The 15,438-nt window shown below is 35.5% G+C and overlaps 1 protein-coding gene across 6 annotated transcripts in view; it reads right to left on the bottom strand.

Annotated features, from left to right (window-relative positions):
• The window catches only part of KIF16B (kinesin family member 16B), a 142,159-nt gene that overhangs the window by 71,419 nt on the left and 55,302 nt on the right, over nt 1–15,438 (bottom strand). For all 6 annotated transcript variants that reach the window (XM_055816404.1, XM_055816405.1, XM_055816406.1 and 3 more), the window contains exons 13-15: nt 5,529–5,648; nt 4,901–4,952; nt 3,529–3,666 (exon numbers count right to left, since the gene is read on the bottom strand). In XM_055816404.1, coding sequence (XP_055672379.1) covers nt 3,529–3,666; nt 4,901–4,952; nt 5,529–5,648 — 310 coding nt within the window. The remainder of the gene's footprint in view (nt 1–3,528; nt 3,667–4,900; nt 4,953–5,528; nt 5,649–15,438) is intronic.

Genomic DNA, 15,438 nt, shown 5'->3' on the forward strand with positions numbered 1-15,438 from the left:
TGTCTCACTACTGTCACAACATGGAATTATTCCAAGTTAACCACCACCGAATCAAGCATTTTTCTTTTTAAAAAGAAAAAGGACTCCATGACACTCAAAGCATGAAAAAACTGCACTTGAGACTGCTAACTACAAATTCTTATCATCTGAGAATGAAATGCTGTCCTTAATAAGGAATGCTCCTCTTAAAATTAGCTTAATTAGGATTATCAACCCAAATAAGGTCATCTAGTCTTGGCAAATAAACAGCAAAAAGCACTATAGTCACCACATCTCTCCTTGCTGTCTACACAACACCTCAATTTTGGACCATATGAACAGTTTACCTCAGTCTAACCATAAAAAGTCTTACCTTTCATAAAGCTCTACACAGGTTTGTATTGCAAAGTCCTTTTGATACCACCTCTAATTTATATGATAGCTTTTCCTTTAAGAAGTGCACTGGGCATACTTTTTAAGTAAGCATATTAAAAGGGATCACTGATGGTCATGACTGCTGTAGTAAAAGAGCTAAAACTGGTTTTAGTTTACCACCGCTTGATACGCTCACAGTTGTACCATTTATCTGTTCCACTCTGACTCACTGCTTGGAGGGGGATTTTGTAATAGTGAGGATTTCTATGACATTCCTTCAGTTACTTCCAAATGAAAATAAAAATAATTAATTTTAAACAGTTTTGATCACTCTACTAGGTGGAAGCAAATTAAATAATAAAAAAAAAAAAAAAAAAAACAGAACAAATGCAGTTATAGATATGTACCCCTAACTTCATGAATTTAAAAGAAAACCGGAGAGGCTTAATAGCAAGCCCATGACAGTCAAACCCAGATGAGTGATCATATGAGCAACTCTCAAGTTTCTCTTTTAGTACTTCTCTGAATCCTATGATAATGTTTTGTATTATTCTGTTATTAAAGAAAAACTCTACTATCTTAACTCCCACCTGACAGAACTTATATAAGCATCAACACCAAACCCTCTTTAGGAAAAAGAAGTCTGAACAAAACCGTGCAGTCAAATATTTCCTAAGTACCAGGTTCAATTATCTGCTGTTTATCATTATAATTATACAAAGCTTTCCATCAGAATGCAAGTGCGCAAAGTGCACCATGAATGTCATCATGCAAACGTAACTGGATTTGCTATGGGGTTTGCCTCCATTTCTTTATTATAAGCAACAATTCTTATTCTCCTTAAATGTTAAATGGAAAAAAAAAAGGGGGGGGGGGGGAGGTTGTCAAATACGCTGATAAGTCTTTATCATTTCTGGAGCTCTGATCTCACAATTTAACTGGTTGACTCCAAAACATGAATGGCCAGAGAGCACAAAATGAAAAAACAAACCACCCATGGAAAAAACAAAAAAACATACATACACACATATATGTACACGCACACATATATATAAGAAGAATGCCTGTTGGATGTCATCAAGCATATTTGACCTACAGAGAACACTATTTTGGAACTATGCACACAAATGTATCTATAATTAAGGTCTTACCAACTCCTAAAAGTCACTTTTTCTTTTTTAAAAGGTTTGAGGTTTTTTTGATTAACAAACTATAAAAAACAAGCAGTGGGAGGTCACGTTAAGCTCAGAAGGGCTGGTAGTTTGGCCTAAAAAGCTGAAAACTTGGTTCAACATGAGGATATATTTAAGGTAAAGGGCAAACTCTAATTGTGAATATTAGTTCAGGTAGCTCTAAAAATTCTTCTATATGTTCTTAAGGATAAAAAATATTGTAGTACGTTACATTTACATAAAAAGGCTGTGTTAGCCAGAATTCACAAGTGCTGGAAGTAATCTGTAGAAGGAAGTGGCAATTAATTGCTATGGCTGTTGGGTGGGGTTTTTTTAACTCTATGACAGTATAAAAACTTAACACATTTTCAAATGAACAGTTATTAATGATGAACGGAAACATTTAAATATATCAGCAGTTAATCAGCGTTACCTAAAGCGGATATTTAAGGAGGCTGGCACTTCATGCTGTGAGACTAAATGCTAACACAGCTAGGATACACGGATTGTGCACAAGTCATTAAACTAGTTATTTCATTAATTTTGCCTACCTAATATCATAGCTGCCACCTCTCTCTCAGACTCAGTCTAGTTACAGTCTACAGGTCAGCTTATGCAGCTGTTCTTCACAATTTAGTAACTCTAAGCAACCCTTTCCCCTTCTTTTGAATTGCAAATTTTTTTAGACAGAAATCTGGGAGGGAAGCGTGTTTCCACTCTTCACAGTATAAAAATTGAGTTGTTCTGTGTGCCAGGAAGAGGAAAATAGCATCCAAACTCCTACTTTCTTCTGAGTCACACCAAACCTCTACTGCCTTTGAAATGCAGTTACAATAAAGTAAAAATGAGTCATTGCAACTCAGTTCTTGTTGTTTACAGTGCTATTTGCCTATAATGTCAATGTTTCTATTGATAACAATTTTTCAATGGGATTTACTCAAACATAAGACAAAGGGGGCTGGCCTTTCTCTCCCCCCCCCCCCCCCCCCCCCCCCAGTATCTGTAAAAGGAACAAGAACATACACATCCCGTTCTGGATTAAGAAATAGACATTTTACAAAACCAGCACCCCCTCTCTATACCAAAACTCCTTACTTTCTGAAAGCAGACTACTGAAGCTCTTGTTTGAGTTCAGAAAAGATGCAAGACTTTTCTAGTTCAACACAGCATTCCTCCTTTGTTAGAATAAGCTTACTCTGAAAGCTTCTGTCCAGAAATATAAAGTCAGATTGTTTTTCAGCAGCTGAGCTATGTCACAGCCTCACTCCTAAACAGGTCTTCAGCTCATTGCTAAATGGGAAGAAACTCTGGGTGCTCCTGGAAGATAAAACATGCCAAACCTCTGCTGCAGCACTTACCAGCTTAACTTGTCAGCCAGTCCTTTCCAGGCCAACACAATAAACCTTTGTTCCCAGTTGTCCCGTCTGCTTTTTCATTTCCAGATTTTAAAGCTTTTATATTAAAATTAAAATTCTTTAAACTTCTTCCATAAGGATTAGCCTCCACCGTTTTGTCATTTCCCTACAGCTGCAGTGAACAGATACTCCAGCTGAATTTCCTGCTATAGATGAGGATTTGGCAACAGAGTGTTAAGTAGGACTGGCCTGAAGCTCAGACAGAGGGGCGGGGGTGTGTCTGACATTATTTTAGTCCTATAGAGACTAATATTCGTCTTCTGAATATTACAGCAACTCAAGCAATCTGGCATGGGGTTCACTTTCTGTATGAATGCTGAACGAAATCAAAGGGTAGCTATCAAATCATACTCAAGATTATGAAGTGGCTTAAGTGAGTAAAGAATTCTCTTTCACCACATGGCAATTCTTCGACAGAACAAAATCTCTGTGGCTCTCCTGATGGCTTTTGGTCTGTAGTTAAGGTGACACAGAATTAATTTTAATTAAACAATAACCCCTTTTATATACACACAGATTTTTTTCAGTGCTGTTGCCAGAAAGAAACAAAGATGCTGTATCAAAAATGACATTATGCTGGCTAATACCTTGGTTTAGGTGTGTGGCCTCTGTAATCTGAATCCCATTCACAGAACACTGCGCTCCATTCAGTGGTATTAGATTCACAGTACCGTTGAGATTTTCGAAGATGCAATGCTCACTTTCCAAATCAAGGCCATGAAGAACTAAACACAAAGAATTAAGATAACATAATTAGTCTCCTAACAACTAATAAGATTAGCGTGCTGATATTAATTTACTAAGGACATATCGCACTACATATCTGAGTATCTTTTCTTTTTATTATGGAAGTTTTCTTCCTTCCTTCATCACACCCCGCATGCTTTAAATGTTGACCCTGTTTACTTTTTTATTGCATTGGAAAAAAGTGTGTTGGGTTGTTCTGGGGGTTTTTAGTGTAACGTTCTTTCCTCCTATGTTTTGGCACCTGATCAGTAAATGCTTCTTTCCTTCTGATAAAAAAAAAAAAAAACCAAAACAACAGAAAAGCAAAATTCATATATTTGTAAATAAAAATTACATATTTGGAAATAATGAATGGTTCTCGACCTTAAAGCAACCATGCCTAAATCTGAAATGACAGGATATAATATGCAATTGTAGACTAGCAAGGGTGGCTGAAGTAAGGTTCTTATGTTCTAATAACATTCAGGCCTTTTATCAATCAGTTATGCTACTTTCTATTTCTTCTTCAACTAATGTTTGATTAACTCTACCTGTATTGTTTAATAACACAAAGCAATGGAAGTTCGCTAGTTTCATGGTATTTATATAGTAATTTTAATCCAGGCATCTTCTGACCCACAAAAATACATGAAATTAAGTTATTTGACTCTCAATCTCTACACTGAGAATGAAAGGATGCAGTTTATTTAATGAAACTGCCTTTAAGCAACATATGTGACAAGGCATTCCAGGTCTGGCAGTTAGCTGCTTTGATAAGAAGTGAATAAAAAAAAAATCAGTAGAAGCAGCCTATCTACTTTTTACCAACTTCCAGAACTGATTTTCTTCAACTCAAGTCTAAAGTCCAAAGACTGCTTTAAGTATAACAATATAATAATACTGTCATTATACAAAGGTTAAGAGAATGACTGTGCAGTAATTGTGACAGTGCTGTATGAAAAAGGATGGTATTTTTACAGGATAAAATTTCAAGGGAAGCAAGAAATACATTAGCAACAAGTATATGAATAAATTTTAAGCCCACAAGCTATTCTAGAAGTCATGCTCTTTGAAGCAAATCCCATGTAATTCAGCTCTCAAATTTTATAAAAATTAAAATATGCAAGAACATACAGACAACTGAACAAGAGAAAGTTATGAAGCTTTGTTCACATATTGGGATGTTAGAAGGAAAAACAATCGAAGAACATAAAAAAATGCCAAATTCCATACCAATATCTTGTTCTGTCATAGCATCTTCTCTGCCAACATATGTTTGGCCCTCCTAATTAAGAGAGACACATAATTTTCAGTTGAAATCTCCCTTCCTCCCCCACAAAGATGTAATTTATCCTTCCACTTTCTCAGAGTAACCTGAACAGAACGGATGTTTAAACTTACATGAAAAAAAAAAAAAATCAGGTAGCATTTTTTAAAATGCTTTTACAGTCACTGTTATATAATACTATTAGCAAATACAATTTTCAACTGTCTTGTGTAGAACCACCTTTGCAGTTTTGAGGTAACCGATCCAGATTTGGATTTCAAGTCAAGCTTTACAGTAAGATGAATGACAAACCAATATGCATGGGTAACAATATTAAACAGACATCTCTGGTTAACCAGTTGACCCTCAGGATAAACCTAAACAGTAAATTAATAGATGTTTTAATTGAATCAGTTGCAACCTCTTAAAAGCTTTCCTTACCACAGCAGAGAAACATAATGAGCTTTTCTTACTATAGTGGAGAAACGTAATGAGTACTATATTTAAATAGCAATTTAATACTACAATTTGCCAACTGAAAAAAAAAAAAAATCACAAGGCATATAAAGGCTATAGAAACACACACGTATTTACCTTCAAGTGGTACAAGATGATACCAGTACTCAGAAGATCATCATCAATGCCAATTAGATGAGGCAGTTCAGAATCTAACACAACACCTATCCCTTCTTTCCTCAGAGCCAAGGTTTGTTCCTGTAAAGGAAAAAAAAAAAAATTAAAAAATCTATTTAGAGTATGCAACAAATACCACTCTTCCTTCTCTCTCTAAACTACTTCTAACGTAACTTATCTTTGTAATAGCACCAAGAAAAAGCACCTTCCCCCCTACATTTTAAATGTGAATTTTGTATTTCCATCAAGCCTTCCAAGCTTGCTGTTCAGGAAGTCTGTGAAGGTGTTATTTGAAAGAAACTAGACAAACAGCTGAATTATACCAGATAAGGAAGATCAATCAAGAGCATAACAAAGCAATGCTGTCTAAAAGTAAGCTATGTACCACCTTGCATAATGTTAAAGAGAATTAAAACTCAGAATTCAGTACGGCTAAGGAATAGAAAACTAAACACTCTTTGGCAAACCTTTAAATAAACTGAACCTTGCACAATAAAAACCCCAGACGTGAAAATTCTGTAAGCCTAAGCAGTTTAAACATCATCCAATGTAAGGGAAGCACTGACAATAGTAAATAAACGTAAGAAATATTTGCGGCACAATTCAGTTCTTCAAAATTCCTTTGGGCCACATCATACAGCCACCTGTACAGTGAGGTACCATTCACCAGGACTACAAGTGGAGATTTCAACCTCAACCTTGGATAAAATAGTACTGATCAGAAGTAGTACTGATCAGACTTTATGCAATAAATAAGAAATTAATTATAGCTTTGAAGTGAGTTTTAGTATTTATAATGTTTATTTTTCAAGTTGAAATAAAATCCAGTTGGCTTCTAGGCCTGGAAGATAACTGCAACAGAGATTGTGAATGCGTACACACATCGCCTTTCAAAATGAATGCGTTTTTCTATGTAAAACAGCTAAGCCTTTACTAGCCAAGGAAGACTGACAGCCCAGGAAGGAGAGGCAACAACAGCAAGTATCACTTCTGTGTATTATAAAGCACCCACTTTTCTCCTGGTGCTAGTAAACACAGGGAATACGTTTCCTGACAGCAGCATGACAACTCCTTTTCCAAGTCATCAGTATGCCTTCTCCAGAGCCAACCAAGCAACTACATTGCTAGTAAGAAAAAACAACAGATAGGTTGTTACGTGTATTCCACCAAGTACAGCAACCCACAAATCTGAAGGAAGAAAATAGATGTTACATCTCATTTCCCTGCACAGTGCAAAATGTCATCAATATTGATTCTGTTTAAAAAATCTTAAGTATGGATACACCTGGGCAAGACAAAATGACAACGCAACATACAAAAGTCACTCCAAAACTGGGAAATCCCATTCTGGTCATGGATGAATTAAAAAGTTCTCCAGCATTCAGGGATAAAGAAAGAAGCTGTGATTCATGTTGCCCTGCAGCTCTCTGACATTCAAACTGCACCCAGCTACTCCTTGATATTATATAACTGTCACCTAATAAAACCAAAAGATACAGCTTAAATCATTGTTCAAGCGAAAAAGTAATTCCAGTCAAAAATACCTATCACATGAACTATTTATTGAGTATCATCTACTGTTATACATAATTTATAATGTTCCCATATGACGAGGTTGAAGACTTAAAACGCTGAGGACTGGTGGCCGTTTAAACAACCACTGGCACCGTCAGCCCAATGAAACTGATAAAATATTAAGAGCTGAACAATTTTTCCCCAGCATAACAAATTATTTGCCAACATCCCTGACTGTGGAAAAAATAGACATCCCAGCAGGCAAAGAAACTGCCCCTGGGTGAGAAAAATCTATCACAAATAAAGAAAAAAAAAATGTTTCTTCATTTCCAGTCTCTTAGTGTTTAACACATTTTTACTATATTCAGAAATAAACTATGTATAATTGTGATTTCAACTAAATGTGTTGCTTATTTATTCAGATCTAAAATTAAAGAACACAAATTAATTGAGTTTCTAAACCCTTATTTTGTAAATTGCTACCATTCACACGCAGAATGCATCCTGTTGATGGAAGCATTATAATAAATGCAGCGGGCAGTAGCTGTGATTAACTATAATATTTTTTTCTTTAATACTTGCTGTAAATTAGCTTTTATCTTCAGATACAATTTACTGCAAATCCTGAATCTTAATCAGGTATCTGTTAAACTTTAATGATTAATTTGGCTAAAAATTTAATTCCAGATTCAAAAGCTTCTGCAAGGATGTCTCCAAACACCAAACTGTGCCCTTTTGCCCAAAATCAAAGTCACAGAAACCTCATTCACCAGTAGATCTTTATTACTCTGTTCTCCTACAGTGAGAGAAAGAGAAGAAAAAGGCCAGAAAAAAACAGCCAAATTGCCCTCTTTCATCCTCAACAGCATAGGAAGGATGTTTCTAAAGGAATATGGACCTCTTCTGAGATAAACTGAAGGACTATAAGCTACTATAAGGCAGCAAAATTATTAGGTTTAATCCAATATTTGATTCACTTTCATTTGTGCAACACAATTTTAAGAAACAGTGAATCCATAAGTCAAATGAGAAAGAGCAGGAAAGGTCACTGTCCCTATTAAAAACATACTCATTCCGAAAATTTATGAAAACCTCAAGGCACAGTTTAAGAAAGCTGAACGTATCGCATGCATCTTAGCTTGAATTATCCTTGAACAGAAAAGTGAACGCATGTTCCCTCGGTATTTAAGATGCATTCACAAACTGTGGAAAATAAAGCAAGCCAAGTATTATCCACAAAGGAGCACTCCAGTTAATATAAATGGCTACCGTGTGAGGAGAAAAAAAAAAAAAGAAGAAAAAAAGGTTTTCTTCTTTAGGAGCTGCTAGATCTCACCTAAAAATTAGAAACTCTGAAAATAATTCTGAGTCCACAAAAAAACACTTCTTTGAGTCAAAGTTAATATAAGGGGATGATGCTGTATATTTAAATGATAGTCCCTCTGAATTCAGCTCTGACTCAGCAGTCAGTAATATCCTGATGTTATAAATTCATCAACACTTCTGTGACAGATACAAAAGCTATTGTGAAACCTCAACCCTTCTGTACTGATGTATTAAGTTTGCTCTATTAACTGATATGGTGGCATCTGCAAGCTCACAGCTAAGATATGTTCTGGTAGTTTAAGAACAAAAACTTTGTTTAAAGTACTTCTTTGAGCTGTAGAGTTAATCTTCACCATATATAACTGTCCATGATAAATAAGACCTCTAAGATACCTAGGATTGCTTTAAATGTATTTCTTAAAATGGAACGATGCAAAAATGGAACCACGCAAGTTTAAAAACAGCCAACGGGATATTGAATTAGAGTAAAAAAATAAAATAAGCCCAAAAGATATTTCTAACATTCCTTGACCAATCTACTAGTAGACTGAAACATATGCTGCTTCTGGCCCAGCACATACTAAAAGAGTACATGTAATTCATACGCTGACCTTTCAATGAATAGAAACTCTTCGAGAAGTTTAAATTCTGTTACGCTTTTCAATGCAAAAAAAACCTCAATTCCTTTATTTAAATATTGAACAGTTAGCTGCTGGCACACAATCCTGAGAATATACTGTGCAGATACTTTCAGTAAAACATGACAATTTACTTAGCCAGCATAATGTTCAGATGTCTACATTTAAATAATGCACAAAAGCATGTAATATCAAATTAAAGAAATTATGGGTAAAAATGTGCAATGGCAGAAGTCTTTGCATTAATATTTAACCAGATTATACTAGAGCAGATTCTTATGCTAACAGGTACTTCGGGTGCATTTGCTTTCATTGAAAATACATTATTATACCCTGAGTTCACAAAAATGTCTGAAGATACTCAGTGGCCTGGCACTAACATTAAGCCCTCTAAAAAATATATAGATGTAAACTGCACACAAGGAAAATTCCTAATTCTTAATTTGTTTTCCTCCAATTATGTACTCAGTACACTTTGCATTCCCTTTAAATCACTGGAAACAAATGTTTCATACCTACAGATGAAAAATATTCCATACTGCTCAGAATTCAAAGGCATCTGAAAAACATTTATTTCCAAATCCAGAAGATACATGGCATTAAAGAGGCCATGCAAACAGAAAGAATAAGAAATATGGATCAAGCAGCCTTAGCTGGTCACTCCATATTCAGGTGTGTTAAAACCCAGGACTTGAATTCACTGAAGTCAGAAATTTATATATTCTCCATCCCACAACAGTAAAAGATTAGGTGACTTAAAAGTACAGTTTCATTGCAGAGGTTTTGGATAAATCCAGCTAGCTGAGGGTTGTACTTCTGCATTATAAAAAAAAAAAAAAAAAAAAAAAGATATGCCTATACCAGGTGCATGTGTGCGCTAAGAGGACTATGCTGCTTGCATTTCCAGAGTTAGCCCTTTCAGAAAAATATCAAGTAAGGCATAACTGCAGCACAGAACCGTGATGAACATGTACCAGACCTGAGCAGGGACTTCTCAGACATGCAGTGCTCACTTGCTGTTTCTCATACAAGGGAGCAGAAAAGTTATTCAGCAGGAGTTCACAACAATAAAGCAACCTCTTGTCAAACTGAAGGACACTGCAGGCAATAATTTATCAAATTATCAATAATTTACATAAAGACAAGAAATGAACTACAGAAATGGTGAGAAAAGGAAAGGAGGTACTTGTGGACAAATGCACAGGGTACCCAGCACATATGGTTCCATAACCCCAAGAACCACAGACACTGAAATCATGGGAAGTGTTCTGGGGAAGGACTGCTATCCACTTGCCCTATTTTATATTCGAAAAACCCAGTACGGTTGAATAAACCCAACTTCACCTACAGAAGCATTTAATCTGAGCCAATATAGTTTTTCTTTGACAGCACAAAGGACAAGAATGTTTGAAGTTTGATTTAAAACCAGATTTCCTACTGTCTTAATGTATGTTATCAGAAAATACACCTTAGAAATTTGTGTTATCAATCCAGATCCTCAGCCTCTTTTGACTCCTGCTGATTTTTTAATTTAAAAAATTCTTACAGCAAGGTGGTCTATAGATACTACGCATAAAGATAAACATAAGAAAACAGTTTTTGTACACGTTTACTGCTTTTTTGATATGATGAATTGTCTTGACACCCTAAATTATCCAATAATCAGAACAAAATATTATCTTATTATTGTATGCATCACCTGTGCATTCCACTGAAATCTAGTTTATCTTTAGAGTTACAAAATTTTCCACATAACGTCATTGAGATATGTGATGCTTTTATTATTCCTATACCAACCTCCATATAGTGGTACATTTACACATTTATCTATGTTAATCCAGTACTTGTGTGAAGTATGAAAGCTTTCAGTGCAAATGAAAAAAATATTGTTTATCATCATGTTTCCCCCCCTTCTTTTTCTTTTTAAACAGAGGAATATTTTGCCTACTTAGGCAAGACAGACAATCCTCCAGCATGCAATTCCCTTCCTACGTAAGCTCTAAAAATGTTGTTTGCAAGTATATTAAATTCCATATGGCACTGGTAAATAATAACTATCCTTCAGGGAAACGCCTCTCTAACTTTGGTCTTGGACTTCAACTTGCACGCAATTCCGCAAGACTTAACGCAATTGCTAAAGCCTCAAGTGTGATGCAAAACCCGCAAAGTGTTTCTATTGCATGTTCTTTGAGCAAATGCTTGCAAAACAGCAACCTGTTACCACGTTAAAAGTCTACATATGAGCCCTGACAACAACCAAAGTCTTGTAAACTCAACTATGCAACAAGATCACTACCCTTGTACAAAACAGCTGTGGACCATGGCCCAGTTCCATCCCTACATTCTTTCTCTTCCTTTCTAAATACAAACTTTCCAACTGCTATTTTTCCACTCAAAGCTTATTCCCATTATTTGGGTGGTACTGTCCTAATGTTTGGAGATGTTTTCAATGGGTTAAAAATAGCAGGATTCAAGAGGAATACACTGCAGACAGACTTTTGTTTCTATTTACAGAAATTATCTGAATAATTCTAGAGATGATTCTTCAGAAATAGAAGTGCTACATAAACAGATGTACTACTTCTGAATTTTCAACTGCATTGCATGCTAATTATTATATTTATAAAGAACACATGGCCAACGATTGAAGTTGCACTTGCAATATTAAGAGGCGAGCATACTCAAAATTCAGTAAACTCACCAGTAAGCCCTACAAAACACAAGGAGGCTTACTTGTTCAGTTCTGTAATTTATAGCAAAATTTCAGGAATTTCACCTCTGTTTAAAACACCAGTAATGCTTCTCCTACATGGGGGGAAAGAACTGAAAGTGATCTCATATGTTACCACATGCAACTCTCAAATACCAAAATAAATCATTTCATAGATTACACTCAGGCTCTCATCCGTTACGTAACCTTAAACTGTTTTCAGATATTTGGTCTGAGCTTACCAACAGTCAGTTCATACTCATGTATTTTGCATCACTATTGACATTCAGGTGAAAAAATTGTTTTCCTTCTCCAAAATTTACTCACTGATACAGCTACCGACAGCAGTCGTACCCACTCTCCTTACTGTGGTTATACCAGGCCAAACTCGAGGCGTCTCCTTCCATATGACCAGGCTCGCCATACCATGGTGTTTAACATGTCCTCTCTCAAAGTCACCTTCCTTGGCCTTGATGACTTATGTGCCATGTTCCCAGTGTATATGCAATTTTGCCAGCACCACATACAACAGAACCCCTATTTTTCACTCACTGCACAAGATACATAACTGTTCCTTCCAGGAGTTATTTGTCTTTCATGTGGGCATACTATCTCATGACAGTAAAGTCTCATGCCATCCTCCTCCTCTTCCGTAGCGTATTAAGTTCTTATTAGTCCTGATGTTTTTGCACTGCAAACTATTTTCCATCAATCACTCTTCTATTATTCTAATCCTTAGTCATCCCATCCTCTGTGAGATGCTCTGCTAGACAAATAACATTTCCCAGCTTCAATATCAACAAACTTCACCAGTTAACACACCTAAAGAAATCATTAAACACAATAAAGCCCAAAAATGAGCTCCAACACCACCAAAATAAAAAAAAAAACACCCAACAAAAATAACCCACCACACTACTACCAACTTCCCACCCCTCCCAGTACCATCACTTGCATCACATTCTCTATATAAACATTTTTATTTCACTTAAATTCTAATTTCCGTGCTGCCTAAATAAGGAAATAGTTTCCTATGTGTCCCAGGGTCAAATGCTTTACCAACATCCCCAGACATGAGAACCAGTCCTACAGGTGTTTCTAGCAGGGATCACTGATAGAACCAGATCCAGCATATACTGAGCACGCAGACCAGGACGAGCTAGCTCTAGAAACAATCACAGGCTATAGACAACATTAAAAATGTTAATTAAATAGGAAATAACTATTTAATAAACAACAGATTTACAGGAAAGAAGGAAGTTATGATTGTTCCACTTTTTCAAAGACATGCAGTAGAAATAAATATAAAGGAAAAGCTTTCCTTAAGTCTCCTCCCTAGTCCAGCAAATATAAGCCATTCGGGAGACAATATTAGTCAAATTTTGAGTCCCTCCATAATCTGCTTCAGCATCAACATAGGTCAGAGTAACAGTTCTGAATTTAACATTTGCATTTAGCTTTAAATGTTTACTTCCACTAGGTAGTATTTTAGCAGACTATTTTTCTTTCATTTAATTTTAATAACGGAGTTTATAATTACTTTTCTGGTAACTGACGAAGGTATAATCACTTTTTTCCCCACAAATAACGTGCTAGGTTTTGCTGGGTCAGTGACAGCAAATATGAGTTGTCACTTCCATCAAGTTTTTAATGCAAATTAAGGGACTATTAAAAGGTCAGAAATTGCAAAAAATATATTCCCTTTGATCTCGAGGCAAACATTTGAGGATGCTACAAAAAGACAGAATAAAGTGCCCTTTAAAAACTATCAGTTTGATTTTATGTACTCAAAGCATAAAATAATTGGTGCTTTAAGCTGGCACAAATGGCATTAACAACTGGCTCTATGTCATGCAGTGACTAGGATTGTTGATACTCTTCTTTTGTAAAGCTGTTAAACTCAGTTGGGAAAACTAAACTTTTCTCAGCAGCTACACACATCTTCCCTTAATTCAAATTTCACTGAAATAAACCCTATCTAAAAACAAACTCAAATTCTATCATTAACAGTATACAAGATATGTATATCTATGTATAAATATAAATAAAAGCTGTATACATCTGCATAATATACTGTCAATTGACTTGAATTCTCTAAATTGCAGCATTTACAGTACAATGATTGAAAGCCAGGAGAAGAGACACAGGAAATGCCCGTGCCCTTTAATTACACATAATGAAACTACAGGTTTTTTTCGCAATTTTAACTATGAAATAAAAACAAACATGTCAGTGTAATTTGCAATAGCCCAACATAGTAATTTAACTGCTTTTAAAAACAACATAAGGGGATGCCAAATGCTTGAACTACAATCATAATAGAAGGACCTCAATTTTAATTAGAAACAATAATGAATTACATGTATAGATGTCAAACAAGATCAAAGCACCCATTAAAAAAATAAAACAAAGAAAACAAAACAAAGAGTAACTCAAAGAGGATAAACACACATAAAACAAGGGGAAAGAGAAAACGCAAAGAGTATAATTCCCAAAATACAGTCACAAGAAACAGGTACTAGTTGTATCAAAAGGAAGTGTCCTTTAAAAATTAAATAAAAACCACCTATACCAAGAAACCTACAACCTGGCATCAGTCCCTAACACCAAGCCCAAGAGGAATAAAATATAAAACAAATAAAAAAAGAATACCTAAATCATATTTCATAGCCAAGACAGACATTCCAAATATTGACTGAAGGGTAAAATTCCCATCAAATTTTTGACAAATTAAACTACAACTGAACAGGGAAAAAAACAGAAGGGAAGACTCTCTTGCACTGTATGCAGTCTAAACTATAGTATATTATGGCATTCTTGGCAGGTTGCAGTTTTGCCAGATTTGAGTGTTTTTAGAATTTAAGGCCCATGTAGCCAATGAGAGTAAATTAGCACAGCTTCACCAACTACTAACAGAAGATAATGCTGCCTTTAAAGATACAAGCCTGCTGTGTGTCTTTAGGAAGAAAATGCAAAGCAATCTACCCAAACCTCAAAAAGCAACCACCAACCTTTGCATTTTGCTGATTGATCTGAACCCTAACTTGGCATCTATCATGTTTTTTGTATTCTCAGAAGAACCTCCAGGGGACTACTGTTTGCCAGCTAATACAAAATAATAAAGAAGAAAGCCATGTTCACCGAAGGAGGTATGACATTTGTTATATTTACCTACTGTAAAAAGTGAGGCATGTTTTTCTTCTTCAGTAGCAAAGCTTTACATTACTTTTATAACCTTACTGAGATTTGAAAACATTAGTGCATAAATGTTATGTATCATGGCAGCCTTGCCTCTCACCTGAATTCTCAGTGACTTCTGACATGTACTACTGCAAAATTATACATTTAGTTGAGGTAATTCATCCCACTATGTAAATGAACTCAAAAGAACAATGTGCTGACATGGAGTACAATGACTTAAAATGACTGGCAAGTAAATATCACCAACTACAACAGATGGAGGGCAAAACCACTCTTTCAATCCTAAAGCCACTGAGGCAGCATAAACACAAAGTTGAGTATTTTCAGAAGTTAAATAAGACCTCATAATGGGTCATATTAACAATTTCAATAAAAAGCAGGCAAAGTATTTGAAATATTCATTTAAATACATCATTAACGTAAACTGTCAGGAACACGTTAAAAATATCTTTTAAAAGTGTCACCAACCATGACTATGTGA

Source organism: Falco peregrinus, chromosome 11 (genome assembly GCF_023634155.1).
Source record: "Falco peregrinus isolate bFalPer1 chromosome 11, bFalPer1.pri, whole genome shotgun sequence".
Taxonomy (NCBI): domain Eukaryota; kingdom Metazoa; phylum Chordata; class Aves; order Falconiformes; family Falconidae; genus Falco; species Falco peregrinus.